At 43.6% G+C, this 17,329-nt stretch overlaps 2 protein-coding genes across 2 annotated transcripts; one reads left to right on the top strand and one right to left on the bottom strand.

Annotated features, from left to right (window-relative positions):
- The first annotated feature begins 1,277 nt into the window (after positions 1–1,277).
- s100v2 (S100 calcium binding protein V2) lies at positions 1,278–8,850 on the top strand. The gene is made up of 3 exons (XM_026156499.2): positions 1,278–3,547; positions 5,492–5,623; positions 8,452–8,850. The coding sequence occupies exons 1-3, from the start codon at positions 3,539–3,541 to the stop codon at positions 8,620–8,622; spliced, it is 312 nt and encodes a 103-aa protein (XP_026012284.1). The 5' UTR covers positions 1,278–3,538; the 3' UTR covers positions 8,623–8,850.
- A 972-nt stretch (positions 8,851–9,822) lies between these two features.
- On the bottom strand, positions 9,823–16,643 carry LOC145423396 (uncharacterized). Its single transcript, XM_080295795.1, has 3 exons — positions 16,550–16,643; positions 15,721–15,766; positions 9,823–11,730 (listed from the first exon to the last, which is right to left on the bottom strand). Exons 1-3 carry the CDS (start codon positions 16,611–16,613, stop codon positions 10,122–10,124), a joined length of 1,719 nt encoding a protein of 572 aa, XP_080151921.1. The 5' UTR covers positions 16,614–16,643; the 3' UTR covers positions 9,823–10,121.
- Positions 16,644–17,329: the final 686 nt, after the last annotated feature.

Genomic DNA, 17,329 nt, shown 5'->3' with positions numbered 1-17,329 from the left:
AAACCGTGACCGAGGACAAGCTGATGGCATCAGATGTAAGTACAACTCCTCCGGTTTCATATGCAAAACAAATTATTGTGCTAGCTTACACGGTTCAGGTTCTACAGGGATTTAAAAATAGTTACACAACACGGAGCGTGCTGCTCTGACCGGCTTTAAAGGTTAACAATGACTTTAAAAAAATAATATAACATAGTGCGCAACACCACTGAAGTTTTTTTACCTCTCTTTTCAACCAACAGCAGTCACTCTCCTCTCCAAATAACTCCTGCTTAGCTTTCCGAGCTTCCCTCGGGTCCTCTTAATCAGCGGTCTCCAACCTTTTTTGCCCCACGGACGGTTTATGCCCGACAATATTTTCACGGACCGGCCTTTAAGGTGTCGCGGATAAATGAGGGAGGGGCTAATAATCGGCTCAGTCATTTTTAATGATCGTTGAAAGCCCAGATCGTAATCGTGATTAAAATTCGATTAATTGAGCAGCCCTAATATATATCTGTATAATTTTAATGTGACTGCACATTTCAATCTGGCAGCAGGTTAAAAATGCTCACCCATCTGTGCTATCAGCCAAAGCATTGAAAACACAGCTTAAATCCAAGTTCCTGGCATTATGCTCACCCTGCTCTCATCTCTACTTCCTCTTCTAAGCTCTACTCTTTTGCTTTGCTTAGCTGAGGGCCAAAGGTTTGCAAATATTTTGCACAAATGACAGGAAACAAGGTCAGGAAGTGCAAGCAGTACATTTCCCAGCTCCCACTCACCATTAAAACTTTTCAGAGATGGTAACTACTTTAATCGCTGTACATTTAGAGCTAAAAGTTCATAGTTCATACTGCTGGCGTTTCTTTAAAAGACAAACATACAGCGGAGCTCTTTTAAGAATACAAGCATCCAGTGTATGGTAGAGAAGGGAATCTCCTTCCTTCAGGGCTGCCCCGCCTGACATTACACCTGTATTAAATGCTGGCTCTCTTCCACTGTGCGTTTGGTCTCATGTCCCTCTATCTCTTCTCTCTCCCTTTGTGCCCGATGAGTCACACCACAGCCTGGTTCTGCCCGAGGTTTCTTCCTCTTACAAGGGAGTTTTTCCTTCTGTGTTATCGGTGCATGTGTGAGTTCAGGGTGGTTATGGCTTTAGGGAAGAAACTGTTTTTGAGTCTGTGGGTTTTCTGAGCTGTCCTTGATGATGTTTGCTGCTCTGCTGAGGCAGCAGGAGGAATAAATGTCCATCAGGGAGGGGGGAGGGCAGCCGATGTTCTTTTGTGCTGTCTTGACCACACTCTGAAGCCTCGCTCTATCCGCCTTAGTGCAGCTGCTGTACCATACCGTGATGCAGTATGTCAGCAGGCTCTCAATGGACGAGCGGTAGAAGGTCAGCAGCAGGTTGGAGTTCAGCTTCTACTTCCTGAGGACCCTCAGGAAGTGCAGCCGCTGTTTGGCCTTCTTGACAACCACTGAGATGTTGTCTGTCCAGGAGATGTCAGCAGAGATGAGGACACCAAGGAACCGGAAGCTGTGGACCCTCTCCACACACTCCCTGTTGATGTAAAGGGGGGCCAAGTCAGTGCCTCCTGAAGTCGACAATGAGCTCTTTGGTTTTCTTAGTATTCAGTGCCAGGTTGTTTTCTGAACACCAGGCTGCCAGCTTCAGGACTTCCTCTCTGTACTCTGCCTCATCTCCCTTTGAGATGAGTCCAACTACTGTGGTGTCATCAGCAAACTTGATGGTGAGTGTTGTTGTGGGTTGAGCTGCAGTCGTGGGTGTAGAGAGAATACAGGAGGGGGCTCAGCACACAGCTCTGTGGGGAGCCGGTGCTCAGTGTGCGAGTGGAGGAGAGATGAGGGCCGAGTCTTACAGTCTGGGGCCGGTTTGTGAGAAAGTCCTTAATCCAGGCACATGTGAGAGGAGGGAGGCCAAGAGTGACCAGTTTGGTGACGAGGATGTCCGGGGTGATTGTATTAAAGGCTGAGCTGAAGTCCACGAAGAGCATTCGGACGTAGCTCTGCTGCTGCTCTAGGTGACTCAGCACAGCGTGGACGGCTGTGGAATAATAATAATATAACTAATAACATGAACTTTGGAAAAAGCTTCACAAAGTACTCCAGTACTGCACAGGGTGAGAGATATACATGTTTCAGTGCAAGGGAGCCTGCCAGCTGCCAACATCAGGTAACATATCCCCCGGGGTCCTGAAAGTAGGAGGAGACCACTCAAAGTATCCTTTCTCTACATTATTCTGGATGCTAATATTCCCAACATTGAGGTAACGTACAAAAAACAAGAGCTGCTCATGTTTACATCATAGAGATCGTGTAAACCTATTTAAACAGTGTGCATTTTACCTGTGAATTGAATTTTAGATCTACAAATATTTACTCATTTTTTTCACTCCATTGCCTAAAACAGGGACCATTACTGAAAGGTTTTGATAGTGGAGGGGCATGCTGGGAAATGTATTCCTACACACTGTGGTAAGGACACCAAACTGAATATGGCCCAAGGTTTTACACCTGCACACAGTCACGATGTGGGGGGAAAGTTAATGAACACATGGATGGTTGTCTCTGGCTTTCAGAGATGTAGCCGGTTCTCCAGTAATATGCTAATATACTTAATCAAAGACTAACTCAGAAACAAGTCTTTTGCCCGGGTAACTAATAAAAACCCATCTGAAGCTTAGCACAGTTGTCAAGGCCCCGAGAGCTAAAGCTTGGTGCCCGTTTTTGCTGGTAAATTTCACTGAATGTTTGTATTTCAAAGAATTAAAGTTTAAAGTGCTCTGAAGAGCGGAGGCCGTGTGGCTGTTACTGTAGAACCTGTGGGAGGAGCTACAATCCTGAGAATGATTGACGGCATCCTGCTGAAACTGCGTTGCAGCTTCTGGGATTGGGTGTGGCATTAACCCTTAACCGTACGAACACCGGCGCATACATGAGAAGGAGGGGGAGCGGGTCTTTATTGGTGAGGGGCAAATGCAGCCTGCTCTTATCTTTCCCAGCTTGGATGCAGTTCTTTAAAAAATGTTTTTTAAATTCCAATATCCCCCACCCCCTCTGCGCCACCACACAAACCGGATAACAGGAATGTGCTCATACCTGCTGTCTCTGTCCTTACTCTTTTAGTTTTGTTTCTTTTTAATCAGAGGACATCCTTTTAGGGACTTTTCCTATAAGCTGTACCGTGTACAGTCCGAGTAAAGCAGTTGTTGCAGAGAACAGCAGTTTCCAGCTTTGCTAAAAGTTTCCAGATGTGGAACAAGCTGTTGACTGCTGTCCGAAGTGTGGCACATCCTTTGTGCTGTGTAATGACACACTCACGAAAAACACAGCCTGAGATGTACATGTGTGACTGTCTTGTATAACTGTGGTAAATTCATGGCATTGCGTCGGCGTTATCTAAGAGCACAGCTCCTTCCTGGCTCTTCTTTGTGGCGGAGGGAGGATCTCGGAATGCTGCCAGCTGGTGACAGATGCAGGGCTTCACTGAACCTCTCCAGCAGCGAGAAACACAGGAAGACGAGTTCCCGCAGTCAACATGCCTCAGGTAGGTAAAGACAACTTCTTTTAGTGCCGACATGGAAAATTGGACCTCTTGGCAGCAGACGTTTACACCGTCGGCTCTTTAACCGGGAAAAGGTGGTTTGGTGCGAAATCAATATGTGGAATTTTTTTTTAAAAAATGGCCTCTGTGCGCTTCACGGAGAAGCGACGTGTCACACAAGGCGTCAGATTATCAGCGGGGGGACTGTGTTTGGATACGCAGGTGTAAATACTTATCATTCAGAAGTGACTGAAACAGCAGCAGTGGATTATTCTCGAACTTTTTTTTCGGGGAGAAACTTCCAGAGGTATGCGGCCCCTCCCCGAAAAGAAGTGCTAAGCGCAGGGTCCTGCCGCTCCTCCACGACGAATTCAAAGTGGTAACAGTACACGCGTGTAATTCATCACAGTTTTGTGCTAATTTGTAACAAACAGTTAACTTGCGGGTAAAGTACCTTGACCCGTAAAAGCGTGTGTCTGTTATACTGTGGGTCGCATTTTGTAGCGCGGTTCGGGTCCACTTACACGAGTGTCTGTGAATGAGTGCAAAGTTGAGTAATCACCTTTATCCTCTGATGAAATGTTATTTATCGTGATGGGTGTTGTCTCTTGCAGGATGTCAGTGAGCCTCGGGTATAGTGGAAGGGCTTAATGCCTGTACAGCCACAGCACGTGACAGAAATCAAACCAGTTTCATATTTGCTGAAGAGTTTTGACTCTTCGCCACTCTCAGACACCAAATGGTGAATGCTGCCAGGAAGAATTCTGTTCCACATGATGGCTGAAGGGCTTACTCACTCCTTTCATTTGGCACCAGTCTGCACACACGTTTGTAGCTCTCGACTTATTGAAACAGCAGTTTTATCTGCACGAGCTCAGACAGCGATCCACCTCTGTGTGTCCGTGTGCTCCACGACTCTGCAGCGTTTCCTCATTTTCCTGTTTCTCTATGCTCCTTCTCATATCCCTGTTGCTCACAGGAACAGCGAGTATCTCGCATTATTCCATGGTTACATCTTGAACCGTTTAGTAAATGAGACAAAACAGTCAAGGCAAGGAATTTCCTGAAGGAAAGCCAGTGCTCTGTAACCCATGATCAAGGAACACACGGGCATTACAGAGCCACAAACTGACCCAGACTTTGTCGCACCTCATTTTTGAATCTCCACTGTGTGGAGTTTACATCAAGCTTTACAACAAGCTGGATTCGATATGTTAATGAGCACCCACGTTAACTATTTAAGATAAATCACTAATAGACTTCAAAGAAATATAAAAACAACAAATTCAGTGAAATAAATAGATCTCCTGACCATTGCTACTTTCTTTGAAATACTTTTTCACAACGGTGAAGAAGGCTTGCTGCAGCTTGTGGTACGTTAGTCAGAAAGGGTGTGGTTCTGACAAAGCTGCTGCCACACATGCATTGAGAAACAGCAGGAGCACTGGGACCTGTTCTGATGGCCAACGAATAATAATTGGATGAGTTTCTCAACAGGCTCATTGTAATGACTTCATAGGGCAATGATGTGTCGCGTTTCTAGGTTGGTGTTTGCTCAAAATGCAGCCGCAACAAGATCTAAAATGCATGTTGGACAGCGCCGGTGGGTAATGCGGTTTCCTCACAGCGAGAAGGCACCTGGTCTGAACCCTGAGTGGGAACTTTCCTCTGGGTCCTCCAGCGTCCTTCCCAGTTAGGTTCACTGGTGACTCTAAATTGGCCATGACTGAGGGAGATAAAACGGTTGAAGGGTACAGAGTGCTAAATTAATGTACAGGTAAAATTGGACTTAAATGTGGTGCATAAAGCAAGATCTGAAAGTGTTTTTTGTTTGTTCTGTTTTAGGGTAAATGACATAATAAACTTTTTAAGAAAAACAGGTTTCTTTTAAAATTACCTGGCTTTCTCTTTTGTTGTTTTTTTCTTTTCGCCTTTAATTTTTCCCAGTATTCTGACCTGGAGAGTGCCATTAATACACTGGTCAGCCAGTTCCACTCCGCTTCAGCAGACAAGTCTCCGACGCTGAAAAGTGATGAATTCAAAAATCTTTTGTCCTCCCAGATGCCCAATCTGATGAAGGTAAGTCCACCGTAAGCCTCCTTGTGCTTCTCTCTGACCGGGATCGCAGTTATCTGTAGCAAATGGGTGTGGCAGCACACCTAACCATATTCAGCTTGCACAAAGACTAAGGGGAACATGCTTACAACAGAGTTATACAAGCCTAATCCACACACAGGCAAACACACACTAAAAAATGTTAATCCTCTGAAGACATGCACTCCTTTCCATTAATCTAACAGCGTCTCAGCCTAACCTCTGAATACAAACATAACTGCTGATCTGTAAAAGTTTCTAAGGCAGTCTTACTTGGTTAGACCTTAGATTAGATTTACAAGTAAATTCTGACATGGTCAGGTTAACGGACAGGCATTAAGATTGAAACTGCACACCAGTCTCTCCTGCATCATCAACTCTCTACAGATTCATTTGAAGATTGCTGTAATTTACTGTGACTGAAACATGTTTTTCAATGTTTTTTCATTAATCTCCTCAATAATATAAATCATTTCTATTCATGGTAACAATTCTGTATAAGTCTGTGAGAGTTTTTGGCAGTTTTGTTATTTTGTACAAACTTACGGTTCAGCTGTGCTATCAGACAAAATGCCAACATGCACACTTCTAGTATTTAATCATTAATACTAAACTAAAGAGCTCTGAGTGTCAGTAAGACTTGAAAAGCACTATATATTCTCCCCAGCCACTTTGTTAGGTACACCTTTTCATCTGCTCATTAAGGCAATCTAACCAGCCATCACACGTGGTGGTAACAATGCATTTAGGCTGTTGTCAAGAGTGTCTGCTGAAGTTCAAACCAAGTATTAGAATGAGGAAGAAAGGACTTAAATTACAGGCCAGATTGCTTCGATCTGATAAGAAGGTAACAGGAACTTTGATTAAAAAAAGAATGCAGTGGAGCATCTATAAATGCGAAACCACACCAGATGCCAGTCCTGTCAGCTAAGAACAGGAAATGAGGCCACAATTTGCACAGCCTCATCGAAATTGGTAAATAGACTGATTCTTATATAGCACTTTCCTACTCAAAGCACAACTTACCTCATTCACACAAGCACTTTTTCTAGGCCCAAGTCCTTTTCTATTTAACAGTCACGCACATCTTGCCCAAGAATACTTTGGCATGCAGATCAAACCACCAAGCTTCCGATCAGCAGATGATCTGCTCTGCCTCCTGAGCTGCAGCCACCCCAACAAATTGGACAACATTTGAAGATGTTGTCTGACCTTTTGAGTCTTGAGTTCTGCTGCTCCATCCTGCTTTCAATGCATGTAATGGTTTAGGGCCCTTTGTGGTCCCTTAGCATCAGTTGACCATAGTTTATATACCACCGCCTATTTGAAGATTATCGCTGACCATGTAAACCCCTTTATATCCATCTACTGAATGGACTCCACAGTCACCGCATCTCAAGACAAAGTACTACGGCAGCTCTGAGAGGACAAGGTGGATCCAACCCTGTGTGACCAATGTGTACCTAATAAAGTGGGCAAATATTGCATATAGTAAAAGATGAATCCATTTAATTAAACATACAGAGTGAGTCTGTCTAAAAACATGTGAAGATGCAACCCGATTCACGCAGCGTTCCATTGTGATTAGGGTTTATTTACAGTGTTTTTATGTACGAGCAACAGTAGTGTAGGGTTTCAGCTCCTTCCTGCTGGGTCAGCACTCCGGAGCATTCGAAACATCAAACTGTGACACCTCATTCACCTTGCGGTAGTCCAAACAGAGCCGTATAGACCCATCTTTCATCACTGCAAGAATCATGGGGCTACACCAGGCACTGTGGGACTTTCACCCTCATCTTCAGCATCACAGCCAGTTCTGCCTGAACTATTTGCCTTTTGTGTTCTGGTAGCCTGTAGAGCCGTGATGCACCATCACATCAGGGCACGTCAAAGTGGTGCTCCATGAGCGTGGTGTGACCGGACAAGGGAGAACACATCTGAAAACTACTGCTGCAGTGCAGCAACATTCATTGTCTGGGTCTGTGTGAGTTGGTCGTCACACTGGAGGGAGGCGGGAATCACCAGAGAAGTGGTTTCAGCCACTCTCCATGCTTTGAGGTGATATACCTGTGTGGCTCCTTCCTGGTCCGACCGCATCACTTCAAAATCAAAATCCCCCACTCACTGGGTGACTCTAAAGGGCCCTCGTCACTTAGCAAGTCATTTTACTGTGGCACTATCGTGTTTTATAATCCACAAGAACTCAAAACAATATCCCAGTGCACTCCTGTGAAATGGTCAGATGGCTCAAATGGGACCTCCATTAACGGTACCGGGTTCAAGTGCCGTCTGGCATAGACAAAAGGCAGATCCTCAGGAAGCATCAATGGTGGTCCTCAGGCATGAGGCCCAGCCGATCCACAACCATCTGTCGGATGTCCTCAAAGCACCAGCTTTACAAAGTTAAATACATTAAAAACATTAACCCATGGTAAATGAACTGGCGCATCTACCACTCAGAGCTCTTCACACTATAAGGCACATTCACATAGCCACATTCTTACAATGCATGCACTCTTGAGTGCACAAATACACCGGTGGATGCGTTGGGACCATTTTGGTGCTCAGTATCTTGAGCAAGTCTTGTCAGAGTGTCTTCAGTTGTACTAGTTTTATTCTGGGTAAAATTCTGTCATTTCAGTGCTCCCTGTTTGCGTTTGTTTTTGTCTGATCAGATTTGTCTTAGGTGATATTCCGAACTGTGATCAGTAACCTAACGGTTTGTAATTAACTGGAATGATATTTTCTTGTAAGTCTGGTTTAGGTGTTAACATTTTCACTTTAACGTGAGTTGTTTTGTCGTGTTCTGACAGGGCGTCGGCACCGACCAGGGATTTGGTGATATCCTGCGGAAGATGGGTGTAGGTGATGGCGAGGGGATCTCTTTCAAGCACTTCTGGAATTTAATCCAGTCACTAGCCACCTCGCAGTTTGGCCACCTTAGCGGTCAGAAGGGCTCGTCATGCAGCTGTATTCTCCTGTAAAGAGCAGCTTCTCAGCCCAACACGTATTTGGAAATTTAACTCAGCAGAGTAACACATACACATCACGCTCATAAAGAATTGCCAAACATAATACAAGGGTTCAAAATCCATTCTAAGCATTGATGACTAAACATTACAGTTTTAACTAGTTTACCTTTGAATTCAGATTACTTTGTTTAAGTTCAAAGTAAAATGTAAACTGATTTTGAATAAAATACTCAATTTGTCCTCCTTTGTATTATTATTTTTTTTTTCCATTTATCATGCTGCACATGTTACAATAGCCTAAACCTTATGTGATTAGACACCACAGTGTCACTGGTGTCTGAATGTTCTTCTCTCTTTGCTTCAAGATGCTCATCATATTTAGTTCTTTGGGTGTTTGGTCCAAAAAGTGTTCTACAAATTTTAAAACTATAAATCTTACAAACACCTCTGCTTTGAATAAAAACATACATGGAACTAAGTTGGTTGTTTGAAAAAGAAAGCTGTTAGCTATCGTCAAAACCAGAGTGAATAACTTCTGTCCCGTTCATGTCGCTCCAGTTTGTCATGTTTTTGATTTGCAAAAGTGTTGGGTGCTTTAAAACTGGTCCATATCACTATATTAATGGTCTGCTGGTGTGGTATTTTCAACTTGATATGTATTTCTTAATAGGTCAGAGGTCAACATTTTAAATGGTTAGGTCAATGAAATACAAAAAAAAGGTAAAACATGATTTACTATTTTAGAAAAGGGAACAAAAAACAAGCTCCGCCTTCCCTTGCCTAATAATAGTCACGCCAGGTGACGTTCCAATTATGTGGTCAACTTTAAGAGAGATTTAACATCAAGTCATTGGAAATATTCATCACTTTCAGACCTCTGAAGTGTAGAATTTATTTCCTGGCTTGTAGAAAGTTGACTCGCGAGTAAATTGTTTCTCAGTAACAAAACACGTTGTTTTGTATTATTTCTAATAATAGAATTATATTTGAAATCTCAAATTGTGCCTTTGTAATATTCCCTCATTCTAGAATGCTTTGCCTCTGATTCTGATTTCTGTGTATTTATATTTTATAATTCTCTGTAGTCTGACCTTTGACGCCAAAAGAAAAGTGATTTAATGAACATTTAAATAAACATGTAACGAGTTTCCCAATATCACCTGTTGTTACAGCGTTCCTTTGTTGATTTTAAAGAAACATAATTTAACTGGTTTATATGATGCAGTTAAATGTTTAATTTTAGAATAGTGTTGACTTTTCCAGATATTTTATATTTTGACATAAGAAGACATCACAAAAACCTCTGGAGTTCTGTTTTAAATCTTTCATTTTAATGCATCAAGATTTTTCTTTTATTCTTCTAGCTACAAAAGTGAAGCGGTAGATGACTGTGAAGCATTTTTTAGTTTTATGTTGTAATTCATCCAGAGTACAGTATTTTTAGCACAGAAAAATATTGTAACTATACAATGAAAACAATGAAGTGGACAATATGAACTGTTACATCAGCATTATGGATTCATATTCCCATGCAAAGAAGGTGCACATCCTCTTTTGAGTTTTTTCCCCTCGGGCGTACCTCGGAAGAATTCAAGATAAGATGAAAATGCGTACTTATTCATGACTTTAACCCTCCCAAAGATATCTAGCTCTGTTTGCTCATCATGGTTAATAGCACTCATAATCTGCTTTGATTTAATGTACAGTGCATTTTCCTTTGCAACAACTTGATCTAACCAAATCTGCATGTTCTGTGGTGCCATTTCAAAGTTGTCAACAGCACAGCCATAGAATCCTCGTTTCAAATGTTCAGGCCAGGGTTGATCGGTTATCATGGGGTGGTCATCCCTCACAAATGCTGTGCACAAGGGACTGTCACTTCCTCGTGAGTGGCCTACTTCACAACCAATGACAGACATGAGGAAAAGTGAGAAGGTTCTGAAGTTACGCACCGATGCTGAAAACACAGCTGCCATAAAATAATGGCCCCATCGCTCACAGTTGTAATTACACTGCTGAAACTGGAAGGTTTGGCGACAGAAGTCATTGAATTTTGATGGTTTGAGACCCTCTCTCAGCTTCTCCAGGGAGGACTCGTCCTGCTGGTCCTTAAAGCTCTGAAGAAAATTTTGAATTTCCACTTGATTGTCAGGATCCATGAATTTTCCCACCAGAGTTGCATTCAGAGTTTTCCCGTTTACTTTGTAAATGCATTCATTGAGAACGTAGTAAAGGTCCAATGGAATTTCTTCTCTGGCATTGTACCGTATCTCCACTAGCAGATGTTGAATGCTTATGATATGCTTCAGGATAATGTTGTCTTCTCCTGCTGCTGGCTTTTCTAGCCAAATTGCTTTAAGGTGTCTTGAATCATCTGTGGTATAATCAGGAGCACGCCTTCTTTCGTTTTCCTCAAAAAACAAGCTCCAAGTCAGCCCCTCCAGGCAGTCGATAAAGTGATACTTTTTGCGCAGTTCCATTGGGACAAACATTTGCGGGTGGCTTGGCCAGTCCAGTATCTGCAGATACAAAATATTTCCTTTATAATTGTGTAATACTGGTCCTGGACAGCCAAGTTCCTTTTTTATCACCAGATCACCTCTTTGGTTTAGTTCAGCTTTGACTGTGCTGTAGTGCTCATGGGACCTCCAGACACCGTTAGTTGTCGTCAGTATATCACCATCAGAATTAACTGACAGGAGTGTGTTGTATAGGCTGAGCTTTGTTTCCACACTAAAAAACCGGAGACTTTGTAGGAACTGCAACATGAAGTGTTGGTCATTTCCAATATTGCAGCTTATGAGCCTGATGGTACCAAGATGACCAATGTTTGTTTTAGTTTTTAAGATGAAAACAAATCTGGCAAGTTCCTTTGGGTCATAACCAGCTAACTGGGCTGCTCCAGTAGGGCTTTGACTACCATGGCCAACCAGTACAATGTCATGATTTCTAGTCGAAAACAAATTGCTTCCTTGCAGAACGTACAGTGCCCTCTTATGGTACATTAGCAGATTTGATGAACTGGGATGCTTCTGGAACAGGTAAGTGGCTGACTCAATCACTGCAGGTTCCTCTTCCATGATTACTATCGTTTGATGGCTGTATTTTGTGTCATTTTCCCTGAGGATTACATGAGTTTTGTTAGACATTAATTATGCCTCAAATTGTTATTGTATGTGAATGTATAACTTTCTGACTAATTTAAATAAACTGGAATGATTTCATCTATCACATAAGAAAAAACAAGTAGGCAACACCCAGTTAAAGAAAACACTGCATGATTTTGGCAATTAGTTATTCTCTGACATTGTGTTGGTATTGTGAAATGTCTGAAAATCACAATCAACATGCCAATTTTGATTTGAAGTCCCATTTTGGGCTTTCCAATTTGTCTGCATTATTACTGTTTTTACTATTAGAGTTATTGGAAATGCATCCGTCCATGATCTGGTGCCATATCGCAGGGCCAGCAGTCAGCCACCTCTTCCAACTCATCCAACAAAACACAGATGGGTTCCCAGGCCAGCCAAGAAATATAATTTCTTTGGCGTGTCCTGGGTCTACCCTGGTGCCTCCTCTCAGTAGGACATACCCAGTACACATCATCCAGTGGGTTTCCAGGGGGCATCCTAGTCAGATGCCAGAACCACCTCAACTGGGTCCTTTCGATATAGAGGCGTAGCGGTTCTACTCAGTCTCTCTGAATGACTAAATTTCGCACTCTATCTCTATGTCTCTGATCTGAAGTGGGAACTCCACCCTTTTCCGGCTGACAACCATGGCCTCATTATCCCCAAAAAGCAGAGATGAGATCTGAGTTCCTTTCCAGTATGCTGACATAGACCTTGCTCGGGAGGCTGGGGAGTGTGAGACCCCTTGTAGAAGATGCATGGTGACCCCACCACATTGTCACATCTTTCCACACTTTCTTTTATTTTGGTTGTTGTTTCTTTAACACTCGGCCGCAGCTTTTCAGCTGCCAGCCATACATTCACAACAACAATGCAACAACCTCCACCGCAGCCACACCACGAACCACGTCGACCTATGACGAACTATGCGGTCAAGTGTCAGCCAGGACCCCATCCGAGCTGCCCCAGATCCTCTATCAACTGGATCCAATGCTTGGTCCAGTCCTGCAATTGTTCCCACTGGCAGCAAAACACCGCCGCTTGCTTCCTCCAAGTGGCCACGAGCATGTCGCATGACGGACCCAACGACACAGTTCGTTCATTTCAGCACCTTTATTTTGGTGAATGAGCAGGTGGTGGAGCTTGCTCAGCTGCCAGGAATGGGTGCAGCAAAACACCACCACCTGCTCCCCCCGCGTGACTGCGAGCTCGGCCACCATTTGGGCCCGCACCTCCCCTCCCGCCCGGTCGTGGTCAAGCTATGCCATGATCCTGGGTTTTGGCACCACTGCAGAAGATGCATGGCAGACCGACCACATTGTCACACCTTGTTTACCTATCTTAATGGCCTCCAGTAATGGGTGAATCATCCCCTTCTTCCCCAAACTTGGCTTCTTCTACAGAAGGCATGTCAGTGGGATTAAGGAGGTCCACAAAGAATTCCTTCTACTGTGTAAGTATGTCCTCAACTGAAGTCAGCAGTGCTCCCTACACACTATACACTGTGTTAGGACCTCTTTCCCCTCCTGAGTTGCCTTACAATTGAACCTTGGAAAAAGACTTTGGGACTGCGTCAAAGCGATTCTGGTCTTTTTCCATGCTCTCACTCAACTCCTTCCGCATTCAACTTTTTGCTTTAACCACTGCCCAAGTTGCATTCCAGTTGGGCTGCCAGTGTCCATCATCTGCCTCCAAAGTCTCATACACTAACCAAGGCTAATAAAATTCCTTCTTCAGCTTGATCACCTCAGATGTTGACTGTCCAGTTAGGGGATTACCACCACAACAGAAACAAGCCACCTTGAAGCCAAAGCATCATACAGCAGCCTCAGCAATGTAGGTGCAGAACATGGTCAATATGGACTCAGTGTCCTCAGCCTTCCTCGAAATGATGTCAAAGTTCTGCCAGAGGTGGGAGTTGAAGATCTTATGGGCAGAGGCCTCTACCAGGCCTTCCCAGTGCACCCTCATATTTAGATTCATGAAGTCTGTCCAGCATTCTCCCCCACCAACTGATCCAGCTAACCACCAGGTGGTGATCAGGTGATATATTGACAGCTCAGCTCCTCTCTTCCTAAGAGTGTTCAGAACATACAGTCACAGATCTGATTATGCAATTTCAAAACACTAACATGTGACCACGTGACCATGTGACCGGTGACGTCTCCCAGAAGGACAATGGAGTCACCCAATGGAGCTCCCTCAAGAGCCCCTCCCAGCGACAGGCTGGGTACCCTGAGCTATCGTTCAGCGCATGAGGGCAAACGACAGTCAGGACCCATTTCCTGGCCCAAAAGCACAAGAAAAAAACCCTCTCGTCCACCAGCAAAAATTCCAACATACAGGCAGAAAGCCAAGGGGTTACAAAAATACCCACCCCCAATGTGCTGCTTCTCACTGAGAGCAACACTGGACTAGAACAAAGTCCAGCTCCTCTCCAGACTGGCTCCAGAACCCAAGGCGTGCATCGGTGTGAGTCACATCTGAGTCATCTAGCCGATGTCTCCAACCTCACGCACTAGCTCAGGCTCATTCACCACCAGAGAGGTCACATTTTGTTTCCCAGTCATCTCAATAGGCGGGGAATAGTCTGCCAGGACCTACGCCCTTTGCCCCCGCCTAAAAAGCATTTGAATTATTAACATTACCTCTTTTAAGTATTGCTTACGTCAGTCTACAGCCATGTTAGTGATACTCTGAATCCTTCTCTAGGTCTTAGAAATACAAATTTATCTTCATGATTTTAAGCTCAAATACACCGCTCAAATATTAAAGGAACTCTTTTTAATCAGAGTATATCATCAACTCAGTTAAACGTCTGGAATATTGATCTGGCCAGTTAATTGGGAGAGGGGGGTTGTTGATCACTTTCATTTGCTTTGGTGTTAGTGAAACTATCACCAGGTGCACTAGTGAGGCAACACAACCCCCAAAACAGCTAGACCATTTCTGACCAATTTTTCAATAGTTTTGCATATTACTAGGGTCATTTTCCTAACGGTTGAATGAGGCAATACCTTGGCCCTAGAGAGGTTGCACAGATAGCCAGAAGATTTGCTGTGTCTTCCAGCATAGTCTCATAATCATGGAGGAGGTTCCAGGACAGAGGCGGTTCCTCTAGGAGAGCTAAACAGGGCCAGAGAAGTCCTTAAACATCAACAGAACGGGTATCTGCTCATTTGTTAAAGGAGAAACGGGATAAGCACTGCCAGAGCCCAACCAAACTACCTCCACCAGGCCACTGGTGTGAATGTCTCTGACCAAACAATCAGAAACGGATTGTGTGGTCTGGGTGGCCTGAAGAATTGACATCAACACTGGGCCCTGTGCTCCACACTGTGGAGCCTCACTGGCATATGCCATAAAATACCAGAATTGGTAGGTCTACAACTGGAAACCACTGGTTTCCACAGCACAGCACAGACAGCAGGTTCACCTGGTGAAGCCACGAAGAATGTTTTGGTGCTTATATTATCATTCAGCACGACTGGTTTGGTGGTGGGTCAGTGATGGTCTGGGGAAGCAGACACCATGACTACCATTAGGTATTGGGATGAAATCCATGGACCCATCATCAGACACTAGTGCAGACGGTCTTGGTTCCTCCTGGTGCACAACAGTGCCCGAGTATTCCTTCATCCTCTGATCAGAGCATTGAAGGATCAAGAAATTGATATGACTGACTTGCCCTTACACAGACGTAACTCCAACAAAACACCTCCAGGACATTACTGTATATGAAAGTCCATCCATCACTGCCAGGTTCAGACTGTCCAGGAGCTCAGTGATACCCTGGTCCAGATCTGGAAGGAGATGCCCCAGGACACGATCTGTTGTCTCATTACGAGCATTATCTGTCAATGTCAAGGGACATTGTTTTTCTATGTAACATTGAACCTACAGATATGCAGTGCTTGTTCCCTGCCAGGCTTAATCTAGTGTTAAAAGTATCGGTCTGTTACATCATGCGGTGGCTTACCAGTGTCCTGGAATGAAGGTGGATTGATTCCTTTGAACATTCCAGTCTGCAATGACAGAGAATCAAACAATAAATCTGTCTGAATGTACTATCAGGGAAGGTCCTATGTGCACAGTGATATGTCATAAGCCATAATGACAGTGTGGGGGGCAGATGGCCACAAGGCCACAAGGCACAGTCAACAAACCCGCACAAATTTCCCTCCCCACTCCAGCCTAAGAACCGTATAATAAGGACTACCCATGGAAGGAGAGGGCCAGCTCCCCAGTTCCCCACACCCCACCAGATCCGGGGCTGCCACAACAACATTCTGGAGTATGATCTACGTGAGCACCAATTGACTGTAGTGTTTTCTACACTCACTGGTCAGCACCCACTATCCCCACTGCAAAGGGTAGTTTAGAGTATGCCGATGACGGGCTTGGATCATCTGCATACTGAGTCCTAACATCAGTCACCCACTAAATAAACAAAGGACCAAAAAACAGGAACAAGCTAGCCTGGCCCGAGTTTGACACATCCCAACGTGCTCAAACTATCCTCTTACTGAGGATTCATTTGGTGGCTGAATTAAAGTTATTTCGGACATTTTTTTTCCACCGATGCATTTTTATTTATTATTGCAGATCAAAATTAAGTAGCTTTGTTTTACATATGTACAGAAATACATTATCACTGTAAAGACCACTAACAATGGTGCTGTAGACTTTAAGATATCATGTTACTGATATATATTCCGTCTTTAACAATTCTACAATGAAAGAAGTGCTATTTCAAAAAAAGACATCCTGATATGTTTACATTAAAAAAAAACATATAATGATCTTACCAGAGTTCATTCCTGCTGCCAAAGACAGCTGAACAATAAGCCAAAATCCACTGAGTTTCAACATAGCTGTGACGCTCTGTGAAGTGCAGCTGAAATGAAGTTCACTGTGGATTCAGCAGATAGACGAGCTTCAGGTTATATCTCTGCCCACATTTGGTTAGATAGTAATGTAAATGACAAACCTGCATCTATGCCCATGCAGTTAAACAGTTACTTCACTGTTTAAAGTGTGTGCACCAACATATTCTTTCTGCTCTGACTGTGAATTACTACCATTCATAACTGACTCAATTTCCTAATTGACACATGCAAATGTTGTAAGTGTAGATCCCACTGAGATGTCCCAGCAGACAACTTCACTTTTAAAACGGCAAGTAGATTATTTACAAGGTGCACTGCTGTTAAGAATATCATGTGAGAGATGAAAAAAAGACTCCCACCTCATTAAAATGAGTCAAGATTAAATATTAGAGTCTTTATATTTCAAGAGAGAATCTATTGTAAGAGTTTGACTGTTTTGTAAAAAAATATCACACATAAAAGTGGAATGAAAACTGTGACATTAGTAATAATCATATCCTAAGTGCACTGAACAACAGCCGATGCTAAGAAAATAAGCTCGAGGTGTTCACAACAACAGTCGCCTCAAGGTGCTTTATATTGTAAGGTAGAGCCTACAGAGAAAAAACCAACAATCATATGACCCCTATGAGCAGCACTGTGGCGACAGTGGGAAGGAAAAACTCAATTTTAACAGGAAGAAACCTCCGGCAGAACCAG

This window comes from Astatotilapia calliptera, chromosome 22, assembly GCF_964374335.1.
Source record: "Astatotilapia calliptera chromosome 22, fAstCal68.1, whole genome shotgun sequence".
In the NCBI taxonomy this organism is placed as follows: Eukaryota; Metazoa; Chordata; class Actinopteri; order Cichliformes; family Cichlidae; genus Astatotilapia; species Astatotilapia calliptera.
This window is presented reverse-complemented; position numbering and strand designations above follow the sequence as displayed.